Source organism: Oscarella lobularis, chromosome 2, assembly GCF_947507565.1.
Source record: "Oscarella lobularis chromosome 2, ooOscLobu1.1, whole genome shotgun sequence".
NCBI classification, from domain to species: Eukaryota; Metazoa; Porifera; class Homoscleromorpha; order Homosclerophorida; family Oscarellidae; genus Oscarella; species Oscarella lobularis.
Genome location: NC_089176.1, coordinates 3,534,733 through 3,560,814, shown reverse-complemented (window position 1 = coordinate 3,560,814; position 26,082 = coordinate 3,534,733). Strand labels below are relative to the sequence as shown.

Below are 26,082 nucleotides of genomic sequence, written 5' to 3'. Positions count from 1 at the left end.
AGCCAGGCGCTAAGCGCGCGTTAAGAGAAAGTGAAAGCCAATGGATTCGCTTCCAAACGAGATAGTGCTTATTCTTTTCAACTCTCTGGACGCGCGATCGTGCTGCCGTCTTGCAATGACCTCAAAGAGACTCTACGACGTGTATTCAACAACGAAAGCGACGAGGTGCAGTATCGCGGATTGCTTCCGCTTAGAAAAACAACTCGCTTCCTCAGGTCGACGTCGTTCGAAAACGCGTCCTATCTAACGACGACGGGCCTGCGCGACTTCCTCTCCACTCGCAGCGACAAAATCGAATCGCTAAGCGTGAGAAACTGCCACTGGCTCTCGCTTCCAGCAGCGAAGACATCGTGGCGAGATTTGCGCGTTCTCGCACTCGACGGAATGCACGTGACCGTCGCGCGTCTCCTCGACGTGTTGTCGAATTTTCGTCGCCTCGAAACGCTCTCAATTCGACTTTCGTCCGAATTGCATCGCAACGAATCGGCGCTCGTTCAATGGCGATCGAAATCGGCGAATTTAGTCAAATCGGAATTGCAACGCACGCTACGAACGCTTTCCGTCGCCATGTATCACGTGGGCGTGACGTCAAACTTTTACACGCGATTATTCTTCCTGCAATTCTTTCCCGAGCTCCGTCGATTTCAACTCATCACCATTTTCTCCGATGAGGACGTCGGAAGTAGCAGTTTGTGGGACACCGGCTTCTACATGTGCTCGACTCTCCACGTCGCCACGCCTCTCCTCGTCGACTGGACGTCGTCGCACTGCACGTCGATTGACATATGGAGCGGTCCCCATCACTTCGCCGTCGATCGCGTTGCCAATCACAATAATCTAAAAGAGCTGATTAGCGTGTTGGATAGCCAGAAGGACATTCGCCTGCTATCCTCCCTTCTCCTCGCTTCGAGTTCTTGTTTGACTTCGTTACGATTGTCCAAGTGTCGTCTAACGGACTCGTTCTGCGAGGCGTTGTTGGAATCGCTTAACGACGAGTCGTCTCGCGTTGTCGAGCTCGATTTAAGTCACAATGACGATCTTACGTTCGGAAGCCTGTCGACGTTGAGCAGTTGTCATACTTTGCTTGAGCGTCTCACGAAGCTCTGGCTCGCCGGCAATTGGAAAATGTTTTATGGGGACGTTGATTATCTCGCGTCGATCATCGAGAGGTGTTCGCGCTTGGAAGTTCTTGACATTTTCGGCATATTTGCTTTCAAATCGTTTCCTTTTCCCGCCGTCGAGCACAAGAAGATTTGCGCGTCGTTGGCGAGACTGTCGCGCCTTCGACGGCTCCACGCGTCGCCGGAGGTGTTCTTCTTTCCCACGGAAACGTCGCGTGTTGGACATGAGAGCATCGAAAGCGTCGTGCGAGGTACTCAACTTTCTCACGTTTCCATCGAGGCGCTTCGTTCCGCTCAGGCGCAGTTGTGGTACGTAGACGCTCGCGTTCGGTAAATCGCCGCTGTGTGTAACGGTAGTTTCTAGTCGGGTTCACGTGCTTTGTCCATTGGCCAAGTTTTCTTTGTGGTCGAATCTTCGTAGCTTGGTGATCAGGAAAATACGTCAGCTTACGGATTTTAGCGGTCTGCCTGTCATTACTAAGGTACGTAGGGATATGTAAGTAGACCTTTTGCTTTGATTTGGTCTGTGATAGAATTGCACCGGTCTGCGAGAGTTGATTTTGGATAATTTGGGCATAACCAGTCACTCGACTACCCTCGCAAATTTGATCCAAGCGCTTCGGCATTGTCGGAAGCTGGAGAGATTAGGGTCATTGCTTATAGAGTCATCGAGCGTGTCAGATACCTAATAATTTCTTTAGATTGATGCAAACGTATTTGGATTTTTCGTCTACGTTTGCTGATAGCTTATGTTGCTGCGTGGAGCTAAGGTACTGCCGTCTGGAATTGATCAAAGGAAGGTAGGCGATCACAATCGTATTTAGGAGTTTGAAAAACGCGTGCTTCGTTTTTATATAGAGTTCCGGATCATAGATCAGTGATAAAAGTATTTGAATCGGCACGAAAACTCATGGTTTTTCACCTATTTACTGCCTTGAAGCATGCCCACTGTACGCGCCTTAGAAAAATTCTGCAGGAAAGGTACAGTAGAAAATCACGACGAGCCGTCATTTACCCTAGCAGCGCGCGTTTTTTAATTAAATAGATTTACCAGAGAGTCGTTACATTTTGTCATTGGAAACCATCCCAACGAAGTCAATAAAATTACAGGAAGGGGAAGCCATGCAACAGCCGAAGAAAACATGAAAGCGTGGTTAGAACAAGTAGAGTGGCATAAGAGTCCGTGACCAAGATTTTTATACGCAACGTGCCGCTTCAATTTTTCTGTCATAGTTGCGTCTTGAGACAGACCTACTGCACATGATGAGACGCAGGTTTTCTGATTGTTTTAGCTAAAGGAGACCGAGTGCTCATGCAAAATCGTTTGTTAGGAAGGTTAGCGCGTCGTCTGTGTGTGAATGCAAAGCGGTGAAGAAAGAAAGAATTTTCTCCGGCTTTGACTTCAGATAGACCACATATACATCGAAAAAAACGTGAATCAAAAAAAACAAGTGTTGCTGCAACAAAAAAAAGGGACCACAATGCCGGGAACCTCATCTCAGGCTGCTCAGACTGCTCCGTCGATTTTCTCCTTCTGAATTGACACCTCGTCTTGTTGAGGAAGATAGGAGACGTCTTCAGTGCCACCCGAAATGCCTCCGCTGCCTTGACGCCTCTTCAAAAACCAAATGCCGAGAACGACGAGCAATGCGACGCAAACAATGCAGATCACAACAGGTACAACGATAACTACCACATTCGTATCGTTCCCAGAGTCGGGAACGCTCAGTTGAGCTGCATTTGTCACCTCAACACGAAGCAGGCGACCAATTGTAAGGAAAGAATTTTTCACTTTCTTGATGAGAACGTCAGCTTTGACGGACACCAACTCCTCACTGTGCAGATGGTACGCGTAAAAAGTTATATTCGAACTTCCAGCGGCACTGTTTATGTCAAGGATGACGATATTGTACTCAAGAGCAGTGCGAAGTTGAATTTCAATGTATTGAACAGTATATGTAGCATCGATCAAACTCATTTTTATAGAAACGACGTAGTCGCGAAGAAACGCCTGATCCTCGTCGTCCAACCCGCCGAAACTTGACGGCAAATGATCAACGGGATTGGGAGGAGTCGACGATCCATTGCACGAACCCGTTTGGGTAACTCGTATTTCCGTGTAGTAGTTACAGGAGTCTTGTCTCATATGGCAGTCGCTATCGTAGGTGACGCCGTTGCTGCCACAAAGTCGACTTGCCGACGTGCCTGAAGGGCAGCTTCCCGAAGGGCAGGTGTAGCAGACGACAGGGACACTGCTGCCGCTTGCTGCCCAAACGCACTTCTTATTGCCGGTGCACACCCCACCTTGGCTGTGCTGCACTACCGAGCTCGTCGTGCCGCAATCCTGTGACGGAGTATTGCTCGAAGAGCAGTCCGATGTTTCGACTGGCACTTGAGAGTAGGGAACGACGATGATATCTCTCAGAGTCAATTGACCCGTCTGGTAATTACGAAGTGACGTACGAAGAGCGAAGGATGCCCAAACTTGGCCGGATGAAAAAATTTGAGGGCCATTGTTGATAAGGGCAACGGCAAACACGTTTATGTCGCCACTGGGCTCGATGACCGTGTCGGCGTTGGCGACCTCAACGGTTGTCTTGCCAGCAACCAGACGCTGCCAAGTGAACGAGTTACCAGTGTCGGCGACCGTGACGTTCATCGCAAGAGGTTGGGAGCAGCGGTGAAAGGAGATCGTCACTGCCATCGACACATGAAGTACTTGGACGAGACAGGTAATCTTTCGGCAATTAGTTCGCGTCGAGCAAGCGGCAGGAAGGCTTTGGAGATACGTCGAGCAGGTGGAATCCGATTGTCCCGGCGAAATCGCCGGACATCCTACGTCTTCCGGGTTTGTGGAAGTCGTGACGCCATCCAAGCAGCAACCGAATCGACTGCGAGTGCAGCTGGCCGCCGCGCCGGCCACTAAGAACAAAGACGCGACAATAAGCATTCCAACGGGTGGTGACGACTACGATGACGTATGTAGATGGTTTAATATAAATTGTTTACAATTTAACCGTCGCTTGGCCAATCATCAAGTAAACAATTTTCTGTGGCACACAATTTGCTATTGTACATTGTGCGCTTGGTCGCGGCAGAGACCTGGTCACGGATTGAGTGCAGACACGTGACTACACGGACATGAACTCGCTCCCAAACGAAGTTCTCTTTCGGATCTTCAGCTACGTCGACGACCAGCGCGATCGCTGTCGACTGGCAAAGGCGTCGAAACGACTCTACCTCGTCTACGTAACAACAAAGTACAGTAGTGTACAGTGTACGCGCGAAGTCGTCCGCTTTTGTCTTCTAATCGCCTAAACGTCGTCTAGAACGGCGTCATTCGACGAAGCCGCTCACCTGACACCGTCCGGCTTGAACGCCTTTCTCATGCGTCGCGCGACGAAGCTGGAATCGCTGTCAATCGCAAATTGCGCGTGGATCAACCTCCCGTCGTCGTGCACGCGATCGGGATGGACGTCGCTGCGTCGACTCGATCTTCGCGGATCGACGTGCGTCCCATCGAAATGGCTGCGCACCCTTTTCGCCGGCTTGGAACGCGTCGAAAGTCTCGCCATCGATTTGGAGCCTTCGATCATCAGCAGGGAAGTGCTCCAGAGCATTCCGGCGAGTCTCAAATCGCTTACCGTCGTCATCGGAAAGGCGTCGATCCGTAAATTTTATCACTGGGGTGGTGATTGGCGGGAGTTGATGTTGAGGCCGTTTTATGACATCAGACTCGAATCGTTTCACGCCTTTTTCGTCTTGTCTCATTCGTCGACGGAGCTGACCGGTCTTAGAGAGATTCGTCACTTTCCTTACGAAAGGGACGCCGGTTTGGCGTCGTATAGCTTTTGCTCCAGAGCGCATCGCGTCGCTTTCGATGATCCGACTCGGAGTTTTGCAGATGGCGTCAGAAATTTGTTTTTTCCGTCGTGGGGCCGTCCGGAAGGCGAATCGTCGTTTCGTCACTTGACCGTACTACGATTGTCTTCTTGCAAGCTTACTGATGAGCACTTGTTGCGCTTATCGCCCTTGGAACACCTTCTAGAGTTAGATCTGAGCTACAATGATCAGTTGTCTCGCAACGGATTCTTCAACTTTCTGCTGGAGAAAGGTTTCGGTTCGATGAAAAATCTCCGACTCGCTGGAAATTGGCGAATCTTTTGGGACGAAGAGTTCTATAGTCAAGGATTGACGACAATTGCAGAGTCAATGCCGCTATTAGAATATCTCGATGTCAGCGGTATCTACAACTTGCCAGTGTCTCTCAATCTCGATGATCATCATCGCGTCGGCAGTTGCATTCGAGCTTTGCCTCGGCTCCGAAAGCTTCATTTATTTGTCGAATTCTTTTTGCGTTCGAAGCACTGTCCTTTCGAAAGGGAAATGGATTCCGACTTTGAGAGCGTCGTTCAATCCAATCCGGCTCTTTCTCATCTTTGCATTGACTCGGGGTCGTCTTTTCCTGCGCCGTACGTTCTCCCTGTGCAGGATCGTGTTTTCTTGGTCTTATTTTTGTTCGTTTTTAGAAGGAAGGGTTCGCATTTTTCTCTTTACGGCGTCTCGTTTTGGCGAAACCTGACTTGTCTGCACATCCTCAGCTCGAGTAATATCGTCAATGTACTGAATGGTCTCGACTTCATTGCCGAGGTGAGGCTCTCCGTGAAGCGATTATAAGCTTGCCTGTAGCATGCTCTAAATTTGCGTAGCGGTGTGTCTGTCTTCGAGAATTCGCGTTAGGCGGCAAACAAACGAACGTCGAGAGGCTTCTCAGCCGCTGTCTTACCAAGTTCAATAGACTTCAAAAATTTGGGTATGGACTTAAGGGAGGAAACGCAGAGTTTTACGCCTAATAAATAATTCTGTAGCTTTGAATCACCAATAAGTGTTTCGCCTCTCTTTTTTGAAAGTCTTGCTTGCCTCAAGGAGCTGCGTTACTGCAGAGTTGATTTGTCTCACAAGAGGTATACTGTCGTGTGTACGAGAGAGAATGCAATTCATTTGAATGGACCCTTTCAGACCTTCATTTACCTCAGATCTTATTCAAAGAATTGTTGACAACGCTCCTCAACTCATAGCTTTTCATCTTTTCTGTCACTCGAATCCTTATGTTCGTGGACGATGCAGTGCTATGATTCGCTCAAGGTAAGATTGTTGAGTTTGCCGCCAGAGATTAACGGTATCTGTCATTTATTTAGAGGACGGGAATCCCTGCATGTTTTTATCGGGACACATTCAAGTTGGAAAAGTAGCCATCATTTGAAGCAGTGGATTTCTGGTGACAATTTAGAATCGTGGTGGGAAGACGTGGCATACCACAACGCCTTTTGAAATCAAGTCACTACATATTAAGTAGACAGCGTAGTTGTTTTGCTCGCTAAAGGAGTCTAAGAGTATATCAGTGCTATGTTTGCGTTATCCAAATTCTCTTGTTCTAATTGCAAAATTTATTAATCAAAGATGTTGCTAATGGAAAGTCTGTACCTCCCCGGATAATGCAAAATGGCGGAGCTGCCAGAAAAAGAAACGAATACGCGTGCGTTCGGCGTAGAACGGTCGACGAGAGACGAGAGGCAACTCCCAGGCGACTTTCGACCGTTGCGACCTCACGCGATCGTCATCAATTCCCTGCAAGTAGGCGTAAGCGTCGCGATTTCGCGCCGAGGCTCGCTCACGCGTCTTCTGTCGTCGCAAAGAAAAGAAACCCCATCGTCAATCTGATCCGAAACGTTCCGTACGAATTCGGCGACGTCGTTCCCGACTACGTCATGAGTCCCACGTCGTGCGCTCTCTTTTTGAGGTGAAAGCGGAGCACCGTCCATTGAACAACAACGATGGGGTTTTTCAGCTTGAAATACCACAATCTCTACCCGGACTATATTCACGGACGACTCAAGGACTTGGGCAATAATTTTGCTCTTAGAGTTCTATTAGTTGTTGTAGACATAGTAAGAAAAAAGAGATAATGTCTCTCTCAAATTTAATGCTCATCTAGGTGGATTCTCAGAAGTCTCTTCAAGAAATCGCTGTAATTGCTGTATTAGCCAATTGTACTCTAATTTTGGCTTGGAGGTTTGCCGGTCGAAAGACGATTTATCGATTTTGGATTTCTTTTTTGGTGTAGTCTCGAGGAGGCAGCTCGGTACTTGGAAACGTATAAAGCATTCGAAAATAAGCCTCCTGATATTCTAAAAGAGAGAGTGGAGAAGGACTACATGTCTCGAGTACTGATGACGTTGCACACGTGTTAACTGATTTAGCTTACGTATTTTGTTTTTTAGCTGGTTGACTGTTTGACGACAGCGAAGTCCGTGAATAAGAACGATGCTGCAACGCTCTCAAAAAATTTTGAGGTGGGGGAGTGATTTGACCCAACGGTTTTTGGTAGGAAAATCGTTTGGCAGACTCTGACTAACATCGTGAGCGCCTCACCTTCGGACATAGCCAAGTGTCCTGGACTAGGTCAGAGTAAGGTGAGAAATCCATTGGGAAAAATTCCGTGGATTATCGATTTGTGGCAGGCCAAGCGACTTCATGATCTTTTCCATCAGCCGTTTCTAGCGGGAAAGAAAACCGAAAGCAGCCGACAGACATTAGATAGCGAGAAAGAAGAAGAAACTAGTCAAGGGAATGAATAAGGTATGATAGCAATGATAAGTATGGGACCAGGAACTAAAACGAGAGATGGAGTACCTTAGCTTGTGAGAAGTTCCGTGTCCGGGATCAATGCAAAGAAGTTGATAACGCGATTTTGCTGTGGGTTCCGCAACCTCTAGCATTTTATCTCAGCGATGCATTTGTTGCCTTTTGTTGCTTTGCTGGCTTGCGTTTGCATTGTCATCTTGGCGCCTCGTCGCTCTGAAGCGCAATTTGCCTTAGACTTCAGGTCACTGATGTCAATAGGAGATGAATTCTATGATCTGTTGAAGCCCTTACTCTCTTCGCCATCCGATGTTGTGTTTCTCATTGACGCGTCGGCCAGCGTATCTCTTCCACATTTCAAGGCCGAGCTTCACATCGTGGATGCAGTCCTGTTTTCCTTTGATGTGTCGCGCGATGGCAACAGAGTTGCTGTTGTGACGTATTCAACTGATGTTCATCCAGACCATTGGAATTCAATTGCGAATCCGTCTCTGACAAAATGTGATTTGAGACAACGCCTGCATAATATACCGTATATCCCTGGATGGAGAAATACAGGAGTTGGACTTGTTCGAGCGGGTCAGATCCTGGGTAGCTCAAGTCGGTCAGGAGTCAATCGAGTCGTCATAACTCTTACTGATGGTCAAGCAAGTCATGGCCCAGATGTGGCAACATCGGCTGCTGACGTCATTTCCTTGGGTGCTACTCTTTTTGCATTGGGATTTGGCGGTATTGGCGTTGCAGGACTCCAGGTAGCTGCATCCAGCTCAAGGCACGTATTTTTTATTGGAGAACCTGGAAATTTGGACCCATTTTCAAGTACACTGCTACGTGATCGTACGTGCCTATGTATACAGGTAGAAAACTGTATAACTGATGTTTTTAGTCACTTCTGGTCAGAAAGATGTCGTTCCTTCTAGCCTGTGCTTTAGTGGATGCCCAAACGGACAATGTACATGCGGCAGGGTGTCCGCAGTGTATCAGTGCTCTTGTAATGATGGCTATTCAATTGGCGGTTCTGGTCTATGTGAAGGTAAACTCAATAGACAACTTTACTATAATAATTAAAATGCTCTTTTAATTAAGCGTGTCCACTTGGACGGTACAGAGGCATTGGTGACCGGAACTGTAAAAAGTGCATCAATCACGCAACAACTCAGTCAACTGCCAGTACTAGTATCTCAGATTGTGTTTGTGAAAATGGATACGAGGGTCTCGCCAGCGTTGAATGCACTCGTAAGAGTCAGACAAGTAGAACAACAATTCACTATCACTATTCTCTGTTTGCTTAGCTGTTACTTGTCCTGACCCTGGTCTTTCCAGCAATGGAAAGATTGCAGGTGATTGTCAAAAGACGTACACTGGGGCTCCGTGCAAAGTGGGCTGTTCTGAGGGATACAAGCTAACCACTGCAGAATTTATCACGTGTCAAGCCGATAAGCGATGGAGTGGACTGCCTCAGACGTGCGCAAGTAAGAGGATCATAAGTATTTCGAGCACGCTAAAGTGATTTTCTATAGTTCAGCAATGCTCGCCTTTGATCATTCCTCAACACGCTGAAAACGTGATATGCACTGACGGCGATAACTATAAAAGCACATGCACTATGCACTGCAAGTTGGGATACAGGCAGATCAAAGGATCTCAAGAGCGCACGTGCCAGAGCAGCTTGGCATGGGACGGGGAACCCCTTCAATGCGAACGTATCATTTTATTTTTCATTTTACTTATTGGAAATACGTTTTAAATATAGAGGTGACGTGTCCGCCTCTGCCAGTGCCGGAGAACGGCGCGCTGACTCCACCGGACTGCAGCTCCGTGAATCAAATATACAACGCTGTTTGCCGCTACAATTGCATTCCTGGCTACAGCCTCACATTGAGCATTTCAGAAGTGACGTGCAGAGAGACGGGAAAATGGAGCTACGAAGGAAACTTTGAATGCAAAGGTGCGGAGACGTTGACGTTAGGGCGTTTTTAGCTCCCGTTATCTCTTTCAGATACCACGCCGCCGTCCTTTACACGGTGCCAAGAGGATTTTGTCGTTGAAACGTTTCCTGATCATGCAGTTGCCTTGTACGTGTTTTGGTTTGGTCTTCGAGACGAAGTGGAGGACAGCTCCGGAGAAAAGCCTACGGTGAGTGTTGATCCACAGGATGCGGAAGACCAATTCAGAGAATGGACGATTGGCTCGCATCGCGTTACCTATTCTGCTGCTGACAGTGCCGGTAACATTGGCCGGTGTTCATTTCAAGTCACAGTAATAGGTTTGTCTCAGAAATGAAATACTATACACGTAACTAGTGCACTACTTCTACATTTAGATAAACAGCCGCCGAAAATAGAGTTTTGTCCTAGAAAAAAGCGGAAGCTCGTCGGAAACGATGGAAAGAGAAAGGTTGAGTGGAATGAGCCTAAATTCACGGACAATTCTGGTCTGGATCTTGTCATTACCAAATCACACGAATCTGGCAGCCTATTTGAACTTGGACGGCATCTTGTTACTTACGTCGCAAAAGATTCGTCTGGCAATGAAGTTACTTGTCGTTTTTCTATCATAATCGTTGGTAAGCTGGCCTTTGACACCGAATACGTTTATCACGTTCTGTTTAGCTTTTCTATGCGAACCGTACAGCTCCCCTCAAAGTGGGTTCCTCGCTTGCAAGGAGATTCGAGCTGGCAGTCAAGATTGTGAAGTCCGTTGCAAAGAAGGCTACCGATTGCCCAAGCGGCAACGTCATTACTTCTGTAGAGGTGGAAGGTGGTATCAAGCGGGCTCACGGAAAGTGATGCTGTTGCCTACCTGCCGTCGCGTGACGATAACGACATAGGAGATGCGCTACAGATAGGCTAGAAATGACGAACGTGTCTGCTTCGCTTTCTCTGTTTTCTATTCTCCATCTGTCTACTACTTGTAGTCTGAAATCCCTGTTGAATCCGTCGACATCGAAAGTGTGCGATAAGTGTGGACGACAGAAAGAGTCTAGACAATGGGTAGGAGGAAGTAGGAGGAGGATGCCTTTGAGACATGGAGGATGAATGAGACGGGGGCGGAAAGAGTTGAGAATTGGTGTCTCGATCTGTGCACGTGATTGCGAGACATTGAAAGGCGAGAGCTTATTGAAACCGCCGCGCACTTAGCGTTATCGTCTCTAGCTCGGAGGAGAGCAGTCGGGTTTATTCGCCGGCGATGCCGCAGCGCGTGTTGTCGTTATTTGGTCTGTTTACCTGCGTTTTCCTCGGGCTCCATTGGGCTGAAGCGCAAATAGACTTCGCTACGCTGAAAACGAAGGGAGAGGAATTCGACGGACTTTTGAAGCCGTTGCTCACTTCGCCAGCCGATGTCGTGTTCGTTGTTGACGCTTCGGGCAGCGTTTCTCGTTCACATTTCTATGCAGAGATTGAAATGGTTAATTCCATAATGTTTTCATTTGACGTGTCAAGCGACAGCGTTCGTACGGCCATTCTGACGTTTTCGAATGGCGTTCACAGCCCTCATTGGAACTCCATAGCGAATCCGTCTCTAATGAAATGTTCTTTGAGACAAATTCTTACTAGTGCTAGAATTCCGAAAATCAGCGGCGGAACGGCCACCGCTGAAGGAGTCGCTCAAGCTGGCGCTATTTTTGGCAGTGTCGGTCGTTCCGGAGTAAATCGAGTTGTAATCACTATGACTGACGGTGCGGCCAATGATGCCGCTGCTGCACGTGCCGCTGCTGATTCTGTTAGAAATACGTACGGAGCTACTCTGTTTGCATTGGGCTTTGGCAATATACGTGACAGCGGACTTCGTGATGTTGCGTCAGGCGAATCTCACGTATTTCATATTGGCGAGCCAGAGAATGTTGATCCGTTTTCAACAGTCCTTACACAAGATGGTATACGTCTGTAATAATTTCTTATTGGTGGCATAGATGACTGACTGACTACTCTGTTTTGACAGCTTCGCGTGGTGAGTCAGACGTTGTATCTTCTAGCCTGTGCAGTAGCGGCTGTGCAAACGGCCAATGCACGTGTGGCAGAGTTTCTGGAGTGTACCAATGCTCTTGCAGCGATGGCTATTCAATTGGCGATTCTGGCCTATGTGAAGGTAATCTCAAAAGACAAACTCTACGCTATAATAATTAAAAATGTTCTTTCAATTAAGCGTGTCCGCTTGGAAAGTACAGAACCATTGGTGGTGACCAGAAGAATTGTAAAAAGTGTATCAATCACGCAACGACTCGGTCAACTGCCAGTACTAGTATCTTGGATTGTGTTTGTGAGAATGGATACGAGGGTCTCGCCAGCGTTGAATGCAACCGTAAGAGTCAGACGACAAGTAGACAACGTTTCACTGTTTTTTGTCTGCTTAGCTGTTACTTGTCCTGATCCTATTCTTTCCAGCAATGGAGCAATAGTGGGCGACTGTGAGAAGATGTACAATACGCCACAGTGCAAAGTAGGCTGCTCTGAAGGATACAAGCTGACGAGTGCAGAATTGATTACGTGTCAAGCCAATCGCCAATGGAGTGGACTGCCTCACACGTGCGCAAGTATGAAGATCATGAGTATGATTCAAACACGTTAAAAAGGATTTTTCTGTAGTCCAGCAGTGTCCGTCTTTGAGCGTTCCTGAACACGCTGAAAACGTGATATGCACGGACGGCGATAACTATAAAAGCACATGCACTATGAACTGCAAATTGGGATACAAGCAGATCAAAGGATCTCAAAAGCGCACGTGCCAGAGCAGCTTGGCATGGGACGGAGAGCCCCTTCAATGCGAACGTAACATTTTGTTTTTCATTTTACTTATTTGAAATACGTTTTCAATATAGAGGTGACGTGTCCGCCTCTGACAGTGCCGGAAAACGGCGCGCTGGTGCCACCAGACTGCAACTCCGTGAATCAAATATACAACGCTGTTTGCCGCTACAATTGCATTCCTGGTTATCGCCTCACATTAAGCATTTCAGAAGTGACGTGCAGAGAGACGGGAAAATGGAGCTATGAAGGGAATTTTGAATGCAAAGGTGTAGAAATGTTCACGATAAATTGGTGTTAGCATCAGTCTCTTTCCCTTCAGACGATACGCCGCCGACTTTTAAACGGTGTCAAGAGGATTTCGTCCAAGAAACGTTTCCTGGTCTGGACGCTCCCTTGGAAGGACAAGTGTCTTGGCTTGATTTGCGAGACGAAGTGGAAGATAATTCCGGAGAAAAGCCGACGGTGAGTGTTGATCCACAGGACGCGGAAGACCATTCTAGAAAATGGACGATTGGATCGCATCGCGTCACCTATTCTGCTATTGACTGTGCCGGTAACATTGGTCGATGTTCATTTGAAGTCACAGTAGTAGGTTCGTCTCAGAAATGAAACACTATACAGTTTAATTAGTGTACATCTAGATGAGGAGCCGCCGAAGGTAAAGTTTTGTCCTAAAAAACAGCAGAGGCTCGTCGGAAACGATGGAAAAAGAAAGGTTGAGTGGAAGGAGCCTCAATTCACGGACAATTCTGGTCTGGATCTTGTCATTACCAAATCACACGAATCTGGAAGTCGATTTGAGATTGGAGGAAAACACCTCGTCAAGTACACGGCATCTGATCGCTCCGGCAATAGCGCAACATGCGAATTTGCTGTCAGAATTGTTGGTAAGTACTGACGAGTCACCTGCGTGGCGTCTTGACTTGCAGTTCCTTGTTTCTAGCCTACCTTTGCGAGGCTTACGAACCGCCCGAAAACGGGGCGCTCAGCTGTCGAGAGGGTCTAGTCAAAGATACGTCGATTTGCCAAGTCAGCTGTCGTGAAAATTACAAAGTTCCTCAAAAATTATACACAAAAGCGTACTATTGCTCTGACAAGAAAAAATGGACAGGATTGCCCAAGAACTTGAAGAAAAAAGTGCCGTGGCCGAATTGTGGACGTACGTGAATGATTTTTCAAACTTAGAGTTTTGCCAGCCGTTGATTTTTTAGCTGTTAAGAAGTCTACTAGAACTAAATCGGTCGAAGTGTCGACCTTTGCCGAAGACTGTGGATCGAAGAAAACACAAAAACAGTTATTGAAACAGCTCAAGGAGCTTCTCGTCAGTCAGGGCGTCTGCAAGGAGAACAAGAAATGCAAATTAGACAACGTCGAAATTCAATGCGGTGAAGTTCCGTCGCGAAAGCGAGCGACACGCTTCGCCATCACATTCAAGTTCGACTTGGTTTCTTTGATCGACGACGAGGACGACAGTGACGGCGGCGACGACGTCGCCTTCGTGAACGCGACGCGGATTATCGAGGAGGTCTTTCGAGATCCGAAAACAATCGGAGAGGCGCTGGAAGTGAATGGAACGGCATTTATACGCGATAACGCCACCGCCGTCGTGACGATAAGCGAAACGCGCCAGACGTGCGGCCGCGGGCAAGTGCTTCAGGACGACGGTTTCTGCTGTAAGTAAGGAACTAAATAGAGGCAAGATTTGATTGAATTTTTTTGGTAGTGAGTTGTCCTGTCGGTTCTCAGTTTAGTGCAGAGGAGAGCGCTTGCGTGATTTGTCCTGTGGGATATTATCAGGATGAAGAAGCTCAAACGGAGTGCAAATCTTGTCCGCCAGGATACAGCACGACTGGAGAGAGCCGATCGAACCCTAGCGACTGCATACGTTAGTCTACGAGACGCATTTTAGCAGAGATAACGTCTTTGTTCTCTAGCCACGTGTCCCCCTGGAACGTTTTCGGAATCGGGCGTGGAAACGTGCACGTCGTGCGCTCGCAGATTCTACCAACCGGATGTCTACCAGACGAGCTGTATTCAGTGTCCGCCAGGAACAACTACACGCTTCCTGGGCGCCGCCAACGTGACCGAATGTCTCGGTTAGTGCAACGGTAACAAATGCGTCTGGCGTCTATATTGTTTCCGTTCTATAGAGCCGTGCCCTCTCGGAACGTTTTCGCTTACCGGGCTCGTACCGTGTCAACCCTGCCCTAGAGGGTTTTACCAGGATAAAGCAAATCAACGTGAATGTATCAAGTGCCAGGGAGATTTGACGACTATCGAAGAAGGAGCTCAGAATCAAGAGGAGTGCATAAGTGAGAATTAATTAAACACTCGTGAAATCAATTGATTATTTATCCTTCTCAGTCATCGACGAATGCACTTCGCTTCCGTGCAATAACGACGGCCTCTGCGTCGACGGAGACGACTCGTTTGTCTGCGTCTGTCCGCCCGGTTTCACCGGTCTCGTCTGCGAGACGGACATCGACGAGTGCGCCTCGTCGCCGTGCCGCCACGACGGCACGTGCACGGATCGCGAGAACGGATACACGTGCGACTGTCCGGGCGGTTTCGTCGGCGTCGATTGCGAGACGAACGTCGACGAGTGCGCGTCGTCGCCGTGCCAAAACGGCGCCACGTGTCACGATCGAGTCGACGGTTACGCGTGCGAGTGCGCGACCGGTTTCAAGGGACGACGCTGCGATTTGGAAGCGATTGCGTGCGCGTTGTCGCCGTGCCGTCACGGCGGCACGTGCAACGAAACGGATGCCGGATTCGAGTGTCGCTGTCGTATCGGCTATCTCGGCGAACGATGCGAAATCGTCGTCGACGCGTGCGCGCTTTCGTCGCCGTGCCGTCACAACGGCACGTGCACGACGACCGAGTTCGGTTACGAGTGCAAATGCCGTCGCGGATACTCCGGCGAAAATTGCGAAATTGACGAAAACAGTTGCGCGCAATCGCCGTGTCGCAACGGGGCGACTTGCCGACAAGTGGGCACTTCATTTGAATGCGACTGCGCGCCTGGATACGGAGGTTCTGCGTGCGACTCGCTCCTTCCGCCGACTTTCGACTTGTCTGTCAGCGTGCAAACCGACTCGTCTTTTAGTCGCTCGTCGGCGCCGGTGCCCGACATGACAGCGGCGACGATGGCGTTTTGGATTCGGACGTCTCACACCGGTCGCGGCACTGTCGTTTCGTACGCGTCGTCGGCGTCGCTTAGCAACGCGCTCTCTATTCAAGACTACACCGGTTTCGTTATTTACGTGAACAACGATCGAGCATTCAGCGACGTCTCCGTGAACGACGGACAGTGGCATCACGTCGTCGTGACGTGGACGTCGTCGGGCGGCGCGTGGAGTTTGTACAAAGGCGGCCAGGTGGCGGTGTCGGGTACTGGATTGCAATCGGGCGGCACGATTAACGGCGGCGGTATGATCGTCATCGGACAAGATCAGGACGTCATCGGTGGCGGTTTCGTCGCTTCCGAGTCCATGGTCGGCAGCGTGAGTCAAGTCAACGTATGGAAACGCGTGTTGAACGGAGACGAGATTCGTCGATTGTTTGCCGGATGCAACGGAACGTTCATGGGTGACGTCGCCGCTTGGCCGGATTTTCGTGCAAATGCAGAGGGCGCGTTTCAAGTTGCGAGCTCATCCTCACTTTGCAATCGTTAGTAGCACAAGCCATGGGCACTTTTTTAAACTAATGAATAATTGGTTTTAGAGATTGATCAGTGTACTTCGTCCTCGTGCCAAAATGGGGGTCAATGCGAGGATCTCGACGACAAATTTCAATGTCACTGTCGGAACGGTTACACGGGCACCCAATGCGATCAACTGAGCAGCGTATGCAATCCGAATCCGTGCCGTAACGGGAGCGAGTGCATCGATCGGGGCCGTTTCGTGTGCGTGTGTGCCGCCGGGTTTACGGGCGAACGCTGCGAGATAGACGTCGACGAGTGCTCGTCGAATCCGTGTCAGAACGGCGGACAATGCGTCGATCGGCAAAGGGGATACTCGTGTAATTGCCCTGAACAATTTTCAGGAAGTCACTGCGAAAAAGGTGCTAGTTTTCAAATATATCACTCTCATAGCACCGACTTTCGTGATTTAGATGCAAACGAGTGCGAGCTGCGCATTCACAATTGCTCTCAGATTTGCAGAAACACATTCGGTGGTTACGAATGTCTGTGTCAGAGCAGATACCGGCTCGCTTCAGACGGATTTAGCTGCGAAGGTAAGAGAGTGCATTCATTTATTTTATTCTAAGCGCATTCTTCTTTCAGATTTTGATGAATGTGCAGCCGATACTGACGGCTGTCAGCACGGCTGCGTCAATACGTATGGCTCTTTTCGTTGCGTCTGCCCAACTGGATACACAATCAGCTCCGATGGCGTTTCGTGCGAAGGTTGGCGTCGGAGATATAGATAAAATACATAAAGAAGTTTTATTTTTTTCAAAATTAGATTTGAACGAGTGTCAAGTGGGCGGCTATTGTAGTCAAGTGTGTCAGAATGAAATTGGAGGATACAAGTGTTCGTGTCAATTGGGCTACGGTTTAGCAGAAGACAACTCAACGTGCCAAGGTAGATAAAAGGAAATTGTACTACTGTTTCTTATTTTCGTCCAGGCGTTCCCTGCGGTGACCCTGGGCCTCCGAATCGAGGCTTCGTAACTGGAACCGAATTCACGTTTCCTCATACAATTCGCTACAGTTGCGACGAGGGCTATCGTTTGAATGGAACATCCCGACGAAGTTGCCAGGCAAACGGCGAATGGAGCGGAGTCGCTCCCACTTGTAGACGTGCGTCTAGCCGCGCAGACCGTCAGATAAAACTTCGCTAACGTCTTTTCTTCTCCCTGCAGCGGTCAAGTGCAGTTTCATCAAAGCTCCGCGTAACGGCACCATGTCCGCCGACGGAGACGAATACCAGTCGTTGGCCAAGTTCGCCTGCTTACCAGGAAATGTATTGACGGGAGATTCTTCTCGGCAATGTCAGGCGAGCGGAATATGGAGCGGAAAGCAGCCGACGTGCACCTGTGAGTACCAGCGCATTTCATACGTTGTAACCGATCTATAAACGTAGACGTGTCGTGCGGGAGTCCCGGTCAACTGCAAAATGGAACGATAAACGCCCGAGCATTTTCGTTTGACTTCGTTGCAAGCTATTCGTGCGACGTCGGACATTTCCTAAGAGGAAATTCGATGGCAGTGTGTTTGGCATCCGGACGGTGGAGCAGTCGAGTTCCAAAATGTCGACGTAAGCTAATACTTTTTTAGCAATAAAGTCTTATGAAATTGTTGTTTGTAGCCGTTGCTTGTCAAATTCTGAACGTTCCTGTAAAAGGCAGAAGAATTGGAAAAGGACGTCATTACAGTGATGTTGTGCGCTTCCGATGCGTCAGAGGCTACCGAATGATCGGATCCGCATCTCGATCTTGTCAAGCAAACGGATTGTGGTCGGGACAGCAGCCAATGTGCATTCGTAAGAAGATTGTTTACTCCCATAAGATATATATACTCCTATTTGATTGCTGTGTGTGACAGTAAAGAATTGCGGTCCGCCGGGCGAAATACGTCACGGCAGCGTGTTGGGCTCTACATTCACGTACGGCTCTAGCGTTTACTATTCGTGTGACGATGGTTACAGTCGCGTTGGAGCAAGTAGCCGACTCTGCAGGGCAAGTGGCAGATGGTCGGCCAAGCAACCGACGTGCAGAAGCAAGAAGATACATTAATTCCTGATAGCTAAAAATTAATAAACCAACTCTCTTCTCTCTTTAGTTATAAGATGTGGAAAACTGAGACCACCTATGAATGGTGAGATGTCGACAACGGGGCGAACTCACGGGACGGTGGTGGCCTTTACGTGCAAGTACGGCTATCGGCTTTTGGGTGTCACTACCCGCGAATGTGTCACGGGGCAGTGGACGGGAACAATGCCGCAGTGTGTTCGTAAGGAAACGCTTTCTAGCACACGCACTCGATCAATACACCAAATCGTTTATTTAGGTACTACTTGTGGCCAGGACTTTTCCGCTTCGTCTGGTGACATCCTCTCGCCCGGCTATGCGGCTGGGTATAAAAACAACTTACAGTGCATTTGGCGAATTACGACGTCGTCGCCGTCAACGTTTGCCACTCTTTCGTTTTACCGAGTCGCGCTCACGAGGAAAGACGACTGCGTCGAAGTGCGCGACGGCCACGCGGAATTCGGAACTCTATTGAACAAAATATGCGGACCGACGGTATCGCTGTCTCGTCCGGTTACGGCCAGGTCGAACAGACTGAACGTTCGTTTTGTGACGGGCAGCTTTGGCAAACCAGGGCAGGGATTTTGGGCAAAATTCTCCGAATCGCGTACGATGGACCGTGTATTTTTTTTGACGCGCGCGTAATTGTATTTCTAGAATGCGGCGGTTATGAATCCACGTTTCAACCCAGAGGTCAAGTGCTCTCTCCAAATTATCGATCGGTGCAACAAAGTCCTAGGGGTGTTAACTGCTACTGGGTCGTGAGACCGAACCCTACGATAACGAAACACGAGTGTCTTCAACTGTCGTTCGTCTCCTTCAATTTGAGACTGGACGGTCGCATCGAAATTGCTCCGGATCCAATTTCAAGCGATCAAGATCAGAATGATGAACCGGTTTTATTGACGAGGTCGATAGAGCAACGAGTCGTCGATCTGCGTTGGAGAAGCTTCTGGTTGCGATACTGGACGGGAACTGGCCGGTCAAGTGGCAAGGACTTTAGAATCGTATATGCAGAAGGTTTGATGCGCGGAAGAGTTTAAAAAAAGAAAAAAATCTTGGTTACTATTTAGGTTCTTCTTGTGCTGATATTGCTCAAAGAGGCTGCAGTCGCGGCAGTGATTTCTATTGGATCTATCCTCATACCGGAGTCGAGCCGTTTCAAGTTTACTGCGACATGTCGGATAGAACTGAGGAAGGCTGGACTCTGGTCGCTCGACTGTCAAATGCGGATGCAATTCGCTGGTCTGGATCAACATTCTGGCAAGATCGTTTGCAGTCGTTTGGAAACGTAGTCAATCCGAATGACAATGCTGATATGATTTCCGAAGCGTTTTGGATGGTCGACGGCAAGGAAATTCGCTTTACTCGGTCTGATAACGGAAGGACGATATCGGCTGGATCTTGCCTGTCGGCGTCACAAAGCACTCTTCGTTCGTACATTGCTCACTGTTGCAGAAGAGGAGTCCAGTGCTGTTGCTTGTCGATCTCCGTGTGTTCGACAGCGGGATCTTCGATGAGTATTCTGCCGGATGGGGCACCTGTTGGCATGGTGACGTACGCAGCTCGTTCCTCCATGTCATCCATGTCCGAAGCAGACTTTGTGGATCAAGGAGGAGCTGAAAAGTCGTATGCTGTGAACGTATGGGTAGGTTAGCGTATTATTCAATTGGTTTGTCGTTTTGTCTTGTTTCTTTTGTTCCCACGTGACGTCTAACCACACACACGTGGCCTCGTTCTATGGTTCGATGTTGCTTGCAAATTCTCTGGCTATTCTTTTCGCAATCGTAGCTTGTTCAGGACGACCCGCTTCGAAATCGTCTTCTTTACAGACTCGACTTCTAAGCGCGCTGAAGCCGCAGCTCGAAGGCGAAGCTGACGTCGTCTTTGTTCTCGATCGAGGAACCAGTTCACTCGAACCGCAACTTCAGCTCATTGACGTCGTCCTCGGTTCATTCAGCATCTCTTCCAAGGGCGTTCGAGTCGCTTCCGTCCTAAAATCGGCCCCTACGTATGAGTTTCGCCGTTTTGATCGTCGTTGGGACTCGATTCGAAATTCGTCTCTTGCGAAGTGCACGCTGAGGCAATGGCTGCGAACGACTTCGTACGAGCCGGGCGAATGGGCCATCGATATGAATTGCGCGATTGGTCGCGCCTGGGAAATTCTGAGTTCGGGGCGACCGTCTATTCGTCATAAGATCGTTGTCATTTTTGTGAACAGTAATGACGCCGATCAAGCTGCTGTGGAATCCGCTCGCAAGCTCAAAGACAACGGCGTGAGTATTTTTGTTCTGGGATTTTGTGGGAGTGACATTGATTTATTTGAGACCATTGCTCTATGCTCTGATCCCAAATTCTTTATTGGATCGTTCAAGACGATTGACTCCTGTAGCACGTTTGACATAGGTAGTATTAGCTCTGAGACTTGTTTCAGCAATGAGTGCCCAAATGGAAAGTGCACGTGTCTAGAAGGCTCTGGATTTACCTGTGACTGCAATGCTGGGCACAAGGCCAATGTATCTTCCGGCCAATGTGAAGGTAAAAGTACTTTTTGTGCGTCTATAACACTGCGTGAGTTCTTTTCCTGAAGCTATTAAGTGTCCTGATCTTTTTGCTCCTCTCAATGGAACGGCTACAGGTGAGTGCAAAGCGGCGGTGTACAAGTCAACGTGCACTCTTGAATGTAACGAGGGATACGAGTTGATTGGCTCCTCAACGAGAACATGTGAAGCTGATCAACGTTGGAGTGGATCGACCTCACTCTGTGAATCTGTTTTTTATAATGAATCAGGAAGCGGCGATTATGAATCAGGAAGCGGCAATTATGAATGGGAAAGCGGCGGTTATGAATCAGGAAGCGGTGCTCATCTTACCGTTTACAACATTACATTTTTGATGACGAATGAGTGCCAATCAGATCAAATGAAGAAAAGAATGAAGGAGAGATTTTTGGAATTTCTCTACACTCACGGAATTTTCAACGTGTTTGAAATACAGATTGACTGCCATTCGTTTTTGCAATCAGAAGGGATGTCTATTGCTGCGTTTAGCTTCCAAATTGACTTGGATTGCAATAGCAAACAGAGAGTCATTGCTGCCTTTCTTTCGCGGGACGTTTGGTATTGGTGGTGGTGATGGAAGAGATGACCCTGAGAGACAAGTGCAATTGCAAGCACCTTTATTACTTAATCACCAAAGTATTTTTATACGTTGTCATAAAACAAAACAGCGCAAAGCCCAAGTAAAGAAAGAAAAGGTAAGTCTCCTGAACAATCAGGAAGACTTCATAGTCTCAATTGATTTTGACGACTTGCGTCTAGAGGAACCTCTACTACCAACGACATCTTTCAAGGCCACAGTCTCCTTGCCAACGTCTTGTCCCGTCTCCAAGACACCAGCACCTTTTCGACTCTCTGTTACCGAAACAGCTTCCGTCACTTTGGCAGGTCGATTCAACACGCGGATAGATATAGACGAGTTGTTTCTCGTTTCGCTGTAACTGTAGCCTTCCTGCGCAAAAAAACCCGGATCAATGCAGGAAATCAGAACCCATTCACTCACCTCATCTTCCGCTTCAAAATCGTCGACGAGCTCAACAGTTGACGTGGAAGCAGACACCTCGAAAGAAAACTTCAAGAGGGGCCCCCTAGAAGGGGTTCACCGGACTCACAGCGCGTTTTCCCGCCCCTCGCTCCTCCAATTGCAGAGCTAGATGAATGGCTCGATTGACGGCGGCGCCGAGACCGTGGATGACGATCTCGTCGAATCTAGACCCCCGAACGAAGTTTGAACGATGCAGAAGACCTCCTAGACAATCCTACTCCTTGTCGAGAAGAGCCTCGCAACGTTCTAACTGGAGTTTGAAATTACTCGATCGGCTCACGTAGACGTCGTTGCGCGTTTCGGTCGATTGCCGACGCGGCGTTCGTTTGTGATGGGAATCTTTCAATTAGATACGTCGTAGAGGATGAAAAGTCGACATATCAATGTCCTACAGTGTTTCCCTTTGACTGGCGGGGCGGACGCCATCGTTTTTTCTACTCTAGCGCACGCGACGTATAAAGCACGCTTCACACGTGCGCGTGATTCCATTCCGACCGAAAATTCGCCGCGGCTAGGTCATTCACCACCTAAAACGGCCAATCGGCGCTTGATTTGATGGCTCACGGAGCCAGTTCGACGCTCGTACTCGACAACGGCGCATTTACGGCGAAAATCGGCATCGCGACGGCGACGCGACCACGCATCGCACCGAACTGCATTACGAAAGCGAAAAGCGAACGTCGTCGAACGTTCGTCGGCACTCAAATCGACGACTGTCGCGATCTCTCCGGCCTCTACTTCGTCTATCCGCACCAACGCGGCTATCTCGTCAACTGGGACGTCGAGAAGCGCATATGGCTTCAGCTATTCGCTAGTGGTGACGTCACGCCGACCAGTCATTCATTCATACTCACCGAACCGTGTTTCAACTTCGCGTCGATACAGGAATCGCTGAACGAGATCGCACTCGAAGAACTCCAGTTCAAATCGTTCTTTCGCTGCCCGGCGCCCGTCCTGAGCGCCGCCGCCTATCACCGCCGTTTTCCCGCCGCCGTCGCCGCGTGCGTTATCGACACGGGCTTCTCCTTCACGCACGTCGTTCCGACGTACGCCGGCCGACCGATCAGCGACGCCGTGCGTCGAATCGACGTCGGCGGCAAAGTCCTGACGAATCATCTCAAAGACATCGTCTCCTATCGTCAATTGAACGTCATGGACGAGACGCACGTGATCAATCAGGCGAAGGAGGACGTCTGCTACGTTTCGCTCGACGTCGGCGCGGACATGGCCGTCGCGCGCGCGCGCGATCCTCGACGCAATACAATTGCGCGCGACTACGTTCTACCCGATTTCGCGCGCACGCGTCGCGGCTACGTCCGTGATATATCCTCCGGAAGTGCGACGACTAACCCCGACGATCAAATTATTCGTTTTACAAACGAACGTTTTTCGGTTCCCGAGCTTCTATTCTCGCCGTCTGACATCGGGATACGGCAGTGCGGTATACCCGAGGCAATTATCCATTCCATAGCGGCGACTCCAGAGATTCTACATCCGCACCTATACGGGAATATTGTTCTTACTGGCGGCAATGCCGCTTTGCCCGGCTTTTGCGAGCGCGTTTATCGTGACGTACGTGCCCTGGTGCCGGCGCAGTACGACGTCGGCGTCTGGTTGCCGCCCGATCCCGTGACGTTTGCCTGGGAGGGAGGACGAGCTTTGGTCGCGTCAGGTGAGTTCGAGCGTTTACGCGTGACGCAGCGCGACGCGAAGGAGTTTGGGATGGGCGCGTGTCAGCGACGGTTACGACTTGAAGCCGATTTGACGTTTGCGCAGAAGAAATAGAGGCGACTGTATTTAATGATGATAATAGTATCTGATTAATTAAATTTTTGGTACGGTCTAACGGGACTTTTAAAAAATATCATCGCGGGTGTTTGAATTGGATGTCGAAGAAGTATATATCGCTTGTGGCGGGTATGTGAGCGGAAGCCATGAAGTCGTCGTCCGCGTTAAAGTCCTTTAGAGGAATCTCTGTTGATTTCATGTTCCATCTGTCTAGCAGGTAGGCAATAGATCGCATTGAGCTGATTTAATGAAAAATGAAACTAAACATAGGCAGGGGTTTTTTTTCTATACCTTCGTTCTTGGTACGTTGTCCACATATGAGCTGCTGGATTTTTTTCCATGAGGTAGTAGACTGTTGCAATAACGGGTTCAAAATCTGTGATAATTTCATTTAGTGTAGGTTTATTATGCGCATATGTGTGCCATGTACCGTCAGAATTGTAAAAGCAATCCGATGCCAGGATAAAATCCACTGGCGGAAGATTCATTATATTTGAATTAAATCGCCCCCACGTGATGTCAAGTATTTTTATATTGTCTCCGAGGTGATTCATTTTGCAGCTCCGACTACAATTTTCCAGCAAATCGGGAGGCTCACTTTTATCGGTCAGCACGACTTCGGCACCGCACTTCGAAGCGACCATGCCGGGCAACGCAGTTCCCGCTCCCAACTACGGACACCACGTGAGAAATTGCAGGTTCCCGTCCTCTGAGAACGCCAGCCAAACCTCGATGACGCGTTTCCCGGCGACTTGTTTGCGATTATGCCAGACGAATTGGGCGAGCACCGGAGCGCAGGGCCACGTGTACATCCCATAAGACGGGTCGAGAATCTGCAGGCAGATTGAAGCTCAAAGAGTCTACCTGAAGGTAAGTCCTACTTCGCGCGTGCAAATCGACAAGCTCTCGTCGCCGTCGACGAATTCGAAAGTCTTCGAATCGGTCATTTTTTTGTTCTTTTCGAGAGAATCTCCCGTATTTGGCTGTGATGATTACCTTACTCACATGACCAAAACAATGTGATTGTAGTCTATATATTTTTTGAGGCATTCCATACACTGAACGACGACAATGCAATAACTAAACTACAGTACTGCAATAACATTTCATTTTCGTCATAGTTTGCTAAATGTCTTCATCGGTGTTCCACTCGTCATCCACGATCCGCCGTCAACGACCAAAGTCGCTCCAGTCGTGTAAGATGAGACGTCGCTGGCAAAATACAGACATGCATTGGCAATTTCTTCTCTAGTGCCAAATCGCTGCAGTGGGATTGTTTCCTGATAGGCATCTTTTACAGCGGACGCTCCACCTTGAAAATAAACTCATTCTACAGAAGAAGCTGCGGTTATATGTGTACCTAGACGTCGAAAGCCTTCGGTGCGCTCAATTGGTCCTGGGGCAATGCAGTTGATTCTGATATTGGGACCCCATTCCACTGCCAAGTGACGTGACATAGCCTCTACGGTATGCTGTTTATTATTAAATGCTATTATTATAATTATACCAATGGCTGCTTTTGCTGCTCCTGCATGCATCTGCAAGAGGAAGTAACTTATGAGTAGGAGTGCAAGGCTTACATTTTCTTTGACCTGCATTGGAACTCCTGTGTAGTGCAAAGTTGCTGTTATGTTGATAATTGTTCCCCCGTGTTCCTAGATGAGGTTGAACCAACCTGTATTTTCGTTTCTAACAGTTTACCATCATCCACTTGTCATAAATTGCCTTTGAGACGTTAAATGTTCCCAATGTATCAATGCTGATAACTATAGTTTTTGTTCATAATATGTGCGTATGCATAATATGGATAGATGATACCAGTTTTGAATCCATTTGCAGTTAGATTGCTCGCAGGACAAAGAAAGTTGCCAGCTGCACCTATATACGTAAACAGTAAGTAACATTAAGGGAATAAGCTCAAATTGTACCATTGACTAAAATGTCAATTTTGCCAAACTCTTTTATTGCTTTTTCTATTGCAACATTCACATCAGTTGGCTACAGAATGACACTGTACTATCACCCAGACCCTAGCTTTGTCTGTGTAATACATTTCTGACGTCCAATTGCACTGCTAAACAGCGTTGCCCAGTAGCATCTCTTAGCTTCTTCGCAGCCTACATGCACAGATACTGTTAGAGTTTCCCAAACAAGCTCTGGCATTTTCTTACCGATTCGACCCTTTCTAGTTTGCGACTTGCAATAACAACGTTGCATTGGTGTCTAAGCAGAACTCTCCGTTACGTAAAATGTACCAAGAAGCGGTCTATACCTCATGAAGATCTCGGCAATTCGAAAGCATATGCCCGAGCCACCGCCGGTAATAAATGCGACTTTGTTTCGTAGCAGGTCTCTTGCAAAGAAGTGCTTATAGGTTTCGAGACACGTATCGTCTTCATTCATTGCCCGCTACAGTACGAATCGTC

General features: G+C 48.5%; 11 protein-coding genes and 1 long non-coding RNA gene across 17 annotated transcripts; 8 read left to right on the top strand and 4 right to left on the bottom strand.

Moving 5' to 3' along the window:
• Positions 1-25: 25 nt before the first annotated feature.
• LOC136183782 (F-box/LRR-repeat protein 18-like) lies at positions 26-2,959 on the top strand. Of its 2 annotated transcripts, XR_010669241.1 has the most exons (8): positions 26-165; positions 216-1,430; positions 1,486-1,603; positions 1,655-1,770; positions 1,823-1,921; positions 1,980-2,102; positions 2,167-2,395; positions 2,453-2,959. XR_010669241.1 is itself a non-coding variant. In XM_065970532.1 (7 exons), the coding sequence occupies exons 1-7, from the start codon at positions 41-43 to the stop codon at positions 2,306-2,308; spliced, it is 1,938 nt and encodes a 645-aa protein (XP_065826604.1). In that variant the 5' UTR covers positions 26-40; the 3' UTR covers positions 2,309-2,435. The 2 variants fall into 2 exon arrangements, 1 of the variants encoding a protein (XP_065826604.1); XM_065970532.1 differs by lacking the exon at positions 2,453-2,959 and having other exon boundaries at positions 2,167-2,435.
• On the bottom strand, positions 2,503-4,094 carry LOC136183784 (uncharacterized). The gene has a single exon (XM_065970538.1). The coding sequence runs from the start codon at positions 4,069-4,071 to the stop codon at positions 2,629-2,631; it is 1,443 nt and encodes a 480-aa protein (XP_065826610.1). The 5' UTR covers positions 4,072-4,094; the 3' UTR covers positions 2,503-2,628.
• On the top strand, positions 3,510-6,584 carry LOC136183783 (uncharacterized). 4 transcript variants are annotated; one of them, XM_065970535.1, is made up of 7 exons: positions 3,510-4,159; positions 4,220-4,381; positions 4,451-5,771; positions 5,831-5,934; positions 5,990-6,085; positions 6,141-6,266; positions 6,320-6,584. In XM_065970535.1, exons 2-7 carry the CDS (start codon positions 4,263-4,265, stop codon positions 6,450-6,452), a joined length of 1,899 nt encoding a protein of 632 aa, XP_065826607.1. In that variant the 5' UTR covers positions 3,510-4,159; positions 4,220-4,262; the 3' UTR covers positions 6,453-6,584. The 4 variants fall into 4 exon arrangements, with proteins under 4 accessions (XP_065826607.1, XP_065826609.1, XP_065826608.1 ...); XM_065970537.1 differs by lacking the exon at positions 3,510-4,159 and having other exon boundaries at positions 4,160-4,381; positions 4,451-5,593; positions 5,654-5,771; XM_065970536.1 differs by lacking the exon at positions 3,510-4,159 and having other exon boundaries at positions 4,160-4,381; positions 4,451-5,593; positions 5,651-5,771.
• A 34-nt stretch (positions 6,585-6,618) lies between these two features.
• Positions 6,619-7,890, top strand: LOC136183470 (DNA excision repair protein ERCC-1-like). The gene is made up of 8 exons (XM_065970126.1): positions 6,619-6,755; positions 6,818-6,921; positions 6,970-7,069; positions 7,117-7,193; positions 7,246-7,345; positions 7,403-7,474; positions 7,526-7,594; positions 7,643-7,890. Exons 1-8 carry the CDS (start codon positions 6,624-6,626, stop codon positions 7,757-7,759), a joined length of 771 nt encoding a protein of 256 aa, XP_065826198.1. The 5' UTR covers positions 6,619-6,623; the 3' UTR covers positions 7,760-7,890.
• On the top strand, positions 7,729-10,706 carry LOC136183465 (sushi, von Willebrand factor type A, EGF and pentraxin domain-containing protein 1-like). Its single transcript, XM_065970120.1, has 10 exons — positions 7,729-7,760; positions 8,001-8,600; positions 8,650-8,796; positions 8,850-8,999; positions 9,056-9,235; positions 9,284-9,466; positions 9,517-9,711; positions 9,763-10,029; positions 10,087-10,329; positions 10,376-10,706. Exons 2-10 carry the CDS (start codon positions 8,015-8,017, stop codon positions 10,591-10,593), a joined length of 2,169 nt encoding a protein of 722 aa, XP_065826192.1. The 5' UTR covers positions 7,729-7,760; positions 8,001-8,014; the 3' UTR covers positions 10,594-10,706.
• Positions 10,707-10,830: 124 nt separating this feature from the next.
• LOC136183460 (sushi, von Willebrand factor type A, EGF and pentraxin domain-containing protein 1-like) lies at positions 10,831-20,055 on the top strand. The gene is made up of 27 exons (XM_065970115.1): positions 10,831-11,640; positions 11,706-11,852; positions 11,910-12,065; positions 12,118-12,297; positions 12,350-12,532; positions 12,583-12,777; positions 12,831-13,103; positions 13,153-13,398; positions 13,455-13,670; positions 13,723-14,184; positions 14,235-14,396; positions 14,446-14,607; positions 14,662-14,823; positions 14,876-16,180; positions 16,235-16,573; positions 16,625-16,747; positions 16,797-16,919; positions 16,978-17,097; positions 17,142-17,315; positions 17,378-17,551; positions 17,599-17,772; positions 17,824-17,997; positions 18,060-18,233; positions 18,297-18,467; positions 18,525-18,872; positions 18,923-19,285; positions 19,339-20,055. The coding sequence occupies exons 1-27, from the start codon at positions 10,953-10,955 to the stop codon at positions 19,920-19,922; spliced, it is 7,578 nt and encodes a 2,525-aa protein (XP_065826187.1). The 5' UTR covers positions 10,831-10,952; the 3' UTR covers positions 19,923-20,055.
• Positions 20,014-21,515, top strand: LOC136183467 (sushi, von Willebrand factor type A, EGF and pentraxin domain-containing protein 1-like). The gene is made up of 2 exons (XM_065970123.1): positions 20,014-20,803; positions 20,856-21,515. Exons 1-2 carry the CDS (start codon positions 20,014-20,016, stop codon positions 21,398-21,400), a joined length of 1,335 nt encoding a protein of 444 aa, XP_065826195.1. The 3' UTR covers positions 21,401-21,515.
• LOC136183471 (ribonuclease P protein subunit p20-like) lies at positions 21,427-22,341 on the bottom strand. 2 transcript variants are annotated; one of them, XM_065970128.1, is made up of 5 exons: positions 22,261-22,340; positions 22,087-22,207; positions 21,936-22,032; positions 21,827-21,883; positions 21,427-21,775 (listed from the first exon to the last, which is right to left on the bottom strand). In XM_065970128.1, the coding sequence occupies exons 1-5, from the start codon at positions 22,292-22,294 to the stop codon at positions 21,539-21,541; spliced, it is 546 nt and encodes a 181-aa protein (XP_065826200.1). In that variant the 5' UTR covers positions 22,295-22,340; the 3' UTR covers positions 21,427-21,538. The 2 variants fall into 2 exon arrangements, with proteins under 2 accessions (XP_065826200.1, XP_065826199.1); XM_065970127.1 differs by having other exon boundaries at positions 21,427-21,883; positions 22,261-22,341.
• Positions 21,641-23,755, top strand: LOC136183468 (actin-related protein 6-like). Its single transcript, XM_065970124.1, has one exon. The coding sequence runs from the start codon at positions 22,424-22,426 to the stop codon at positions 23,651-23,653; it is 1,230 nt and encodes a 409-aa protein (XP_065826196.1). The 5' UTR covers positions 21,641-22,423; the 3' UTR covers positions 23,654-23,755.
• Positions 23,689-24,620, bottom strand: LOC136183472 (histone-arginine methyltransferase METTL23-like). The gene is made up of 5 exons (XM_065970129.1): positions 24,538-24,620; positions 24,385-24,489; positions 24,087-24,327; positions 23,948-24,032; positions 23,689-23,895 (listed from the first exon to the last, which is right to left on the bottom strand). Exons 1-5 carry the CDS (start codon positions 24,601-24,603, stop codon positions 23,733-23,735), a joined length of 660 nt encoding a protein of 219 aa, XP_065826201.1. The 5' UTR covers positions 24,604-24,620; the 3' UTR covers positions 23,689-23,732.
• LOC136183475 (uncharacterized) lies at positions 24,366-25,218 on the top strand. The gene is made up of 3 exons (XR_010669176.1): positions 24,366-24,526; positions 24,778-24,852; positions 24,909-25,218. It is a non-coding gene; the product is annotated as an uncharacterized lncRNA (long non-coding RNA).
• LOC136183469 (peroxisomal 2,4-dienoyl-CoA reductase [(3E)-enoyl-CoA-producing]-like) lies at positions 24,677-26,078 on the bottom strand. Its single transcript, XM_065970125.1, has 10 exons — positions 25,929-26,078; positions 25,828-25,879; positions 25,708-25,773; positions 25,585-25,654; positions 25,475-25,534; positions 25,358-25,422; positions 25,249-25,311; positions 25,164-25,194; positions 25,017-25,118; positions 24,677-24,968 (listed from the first exon to the last, which is right to left on the bottom strand). Exons 1-10 carry the CDS (start codon positions 26,057-26,059, stop codon positions 24,772-24,774), a joined length of 837 nt encoding a protein of 278 aa, XP_065826197.1. The 5' UTR covers positions 26,060-26,078; the 3' UTR covers positions 24,677-24,771.
• Between the last annotated feature and the right edge of the window lie 4 nt (positions 26,079-26,082).

Excerpts from the sequence above, each read along its gene's own strand:
- LOC136183472 (XM_065970129.1), bottom strand. The coding sequence starts at position 24,603 with ATGACCGATTCGAAGACTTTCGAATTCGTCGACGGCGACGAGAGCTTG. Across the intron at positions 24,490-24,537 it reads TGTCGATTTGCACGCGCGAA|ATTCTCGACCCGTCTTATGG; the intron begins GTAGGACTTACC and ends ATCTGCCTGCAG. Across the intron at positions 24,328-24,384 it reads CCGGGAAACGCGTCATCGAG|TTGGGAGCGGGAACTGCGTT; the intron begins GTTTGGCTGGCG and ends TGGTGTCCGTAG.
- LOC136183467 (XM_065970123.1), top strand. The coding sequence starts at position 20,014 with ATGTTGCTTGCAAATTCTCTGGCTATTCTTTTCGCAATCGTAGCTTGT. Across the intron at positions 20,804-20,855 it reads ATCTTCCGGCCAATGTGAAG|CTATTAAGTGTCCTGATCTT; the intron begins GTAAAAGTACTT and ends CTTTTCCTGAAG.
- LOC136183469 (XM_065970125.1), bottom strand. The coding sequence starts at position 26,059 with ATGAATGAAGACGATACGTGTCTCGAAACCTATAAGCACTTCTTTGCA. Across the intron at positions 25,655-25,707 it reads TGCAATTGGACGTCAGAAAT|CCAACTGATGTGAATGTTGC; the intron begins GTATTACACAGA and ends GTCATTCTGTAG. Across the intron at positions 24,969-25,016 it reads CGAAGGCTTTCGACGTCTAG|GTGGAGCGTCCGCTGTAAAA; the intron begins GTACACATATAA and ends TTTATTTTCAAG.
- LOC136183782 (XM_065970532.1), top strand. The coding sequence starts at position 41 with ATGGATTCGCTTCCAAACGAGATAGTGCTTATTCTTTTCAACTCTCTG. Across the intron at positions 166-215 it reads TCAACAACGAAAGCGACGAG|GTCGACGTCGTTCGAAAACG; the intron begins GTGCAGTATCGC and ends TCGCTTCCTCAG. Across the intron at positions 1,771-1,822 it reads CGGAAGCTGGAGAGATTAGG|ATTGATGCAAACGTATTTGG; the intron begins GTCATTGCTTAT and ends TAATTTCTTTAG.
- LOC136183468 (XM_065970124.1), top strand. The coding sequence starts at position 22,424 with ATGGCTCACGGAGCCAGTTCGACGCTCGTACTCGACAACGGCGCATTT.
- LOC136183465 (XM_065970120.1), top strand. The coding sequence starts at position 8,015 with ATGTCAATAGGAGATGAATTCTATGATCTGTTGAAGCCCTTACTCTCT. Across the intron at positions 8,601-8,649 it reads AAGTACACTGCTACGTGATC|TCACTTCTGGTCAGAAAGAT; the intron begins GTACGTGCCTAT and ends TGATGTTTTTAG. Across the intron at positions 9,467-9,516 it reads GGAACCCCTTCAATGCGAAC|AGGTGACGTGTCCGCCTCTG; the intron begins GTATCATTTTAT and ends TTTTAAATATAG.
- LOC136183784 (XM_065970538.1), bottom strand. The coding sequence starts at position 4,071 with ATGCTTATTGTCGCGTCTTTGTTCTTAGTGGCCGGCGCGGCGGCCAGC.
- LOC136183783 (XM_065970535.1), top strand. The coding sequence starts at position 4,263 with ATGAACTCGCTCCCAAACGAAGTTCTCTTTCGGATCTTCAGCTACGTC. Across the intron at positions 4,382-4,450 it reads CTCGTCTACGTAACAACAAA|AACGGCGTCATTCGACGAAG; the intron begins GTACAGTAGTGT and ends AACGTCGTCTAG. Across the intron at positions 6,267-6,319 it reads AGTGCTATGATTCGCTCAAG|AGGACGGGAATCCCTGCATG; the intron begins GTAAGATTGTTG and ends TCATTTATTTAG.
- LOC136183460 (XM_065970115.1), top strand. The coding sequence starts at position 10,953 with ATGCCGCAGCGCGTGTTGTCGTTATTTGGTCTGTTTACCTGCGTTTTC. Across the intron at positions 17,316-17,377 it reads AGTCGCTCCCACTTGTAGAC|CGGTCAAGTGCAGTTTCATC; the intron begins GTGCGTCTAGCC and ends TTCTCCCTGCAG. Across the intron at positions 17,998-18,059 it reads ACAGCAGCCAATGTGCATTC|TAAAGAATTGCGGTCCGCCG; the intron begins GTAAGAAGATTG and ends TGTGTGTGACAG.
- LOC136183471 (XM_065970127.1), bottom strand. The coding sequence starts at position 22,294 with ATGGCGTCCGCCCCGCCAGTCAAAGGGAAACACT. Across the intron at positions 22,033-22,086 it reads GAGGCTCTTCTCGACAAGGA|ATTCGACGAGATCGTCATCC; the intron begins GTAGGATTGTCT and ends TCGGGGGTCTAG. Across the intron at positions 21,884-21,935 it reads GAGGGGCGGGAAAACGCGCT|GTGTCTGCTTCCACGTCAAC; the intron begins GTGAGTCCGGTG and ends TTTTCTTTCGAG.
- LOC136183470 (XM_065970126.1), top strand. The coding sequence starts at position 6,624 with ATGGCGGAGCTGCCAGAAAAAGAAACGAATACGCGTGCGTTCGGCGTA. Across the intron at positions 7,194-7,245 it reads ACTCTAATTTTGGCTTGGAG|TCTCGAGGAGGCAGCTCGGT; the intron begins GTTTGCCGGTCG and ends TTTTTGGTGTAG. Across the intron at positions 7,346-7,402 it reads AGAAGGACTACATGTCTCGA|CTGGTTGACTGTTTGACGAC; the intron begins GTACTGATGACG and ends TTTGTTTTTTAG.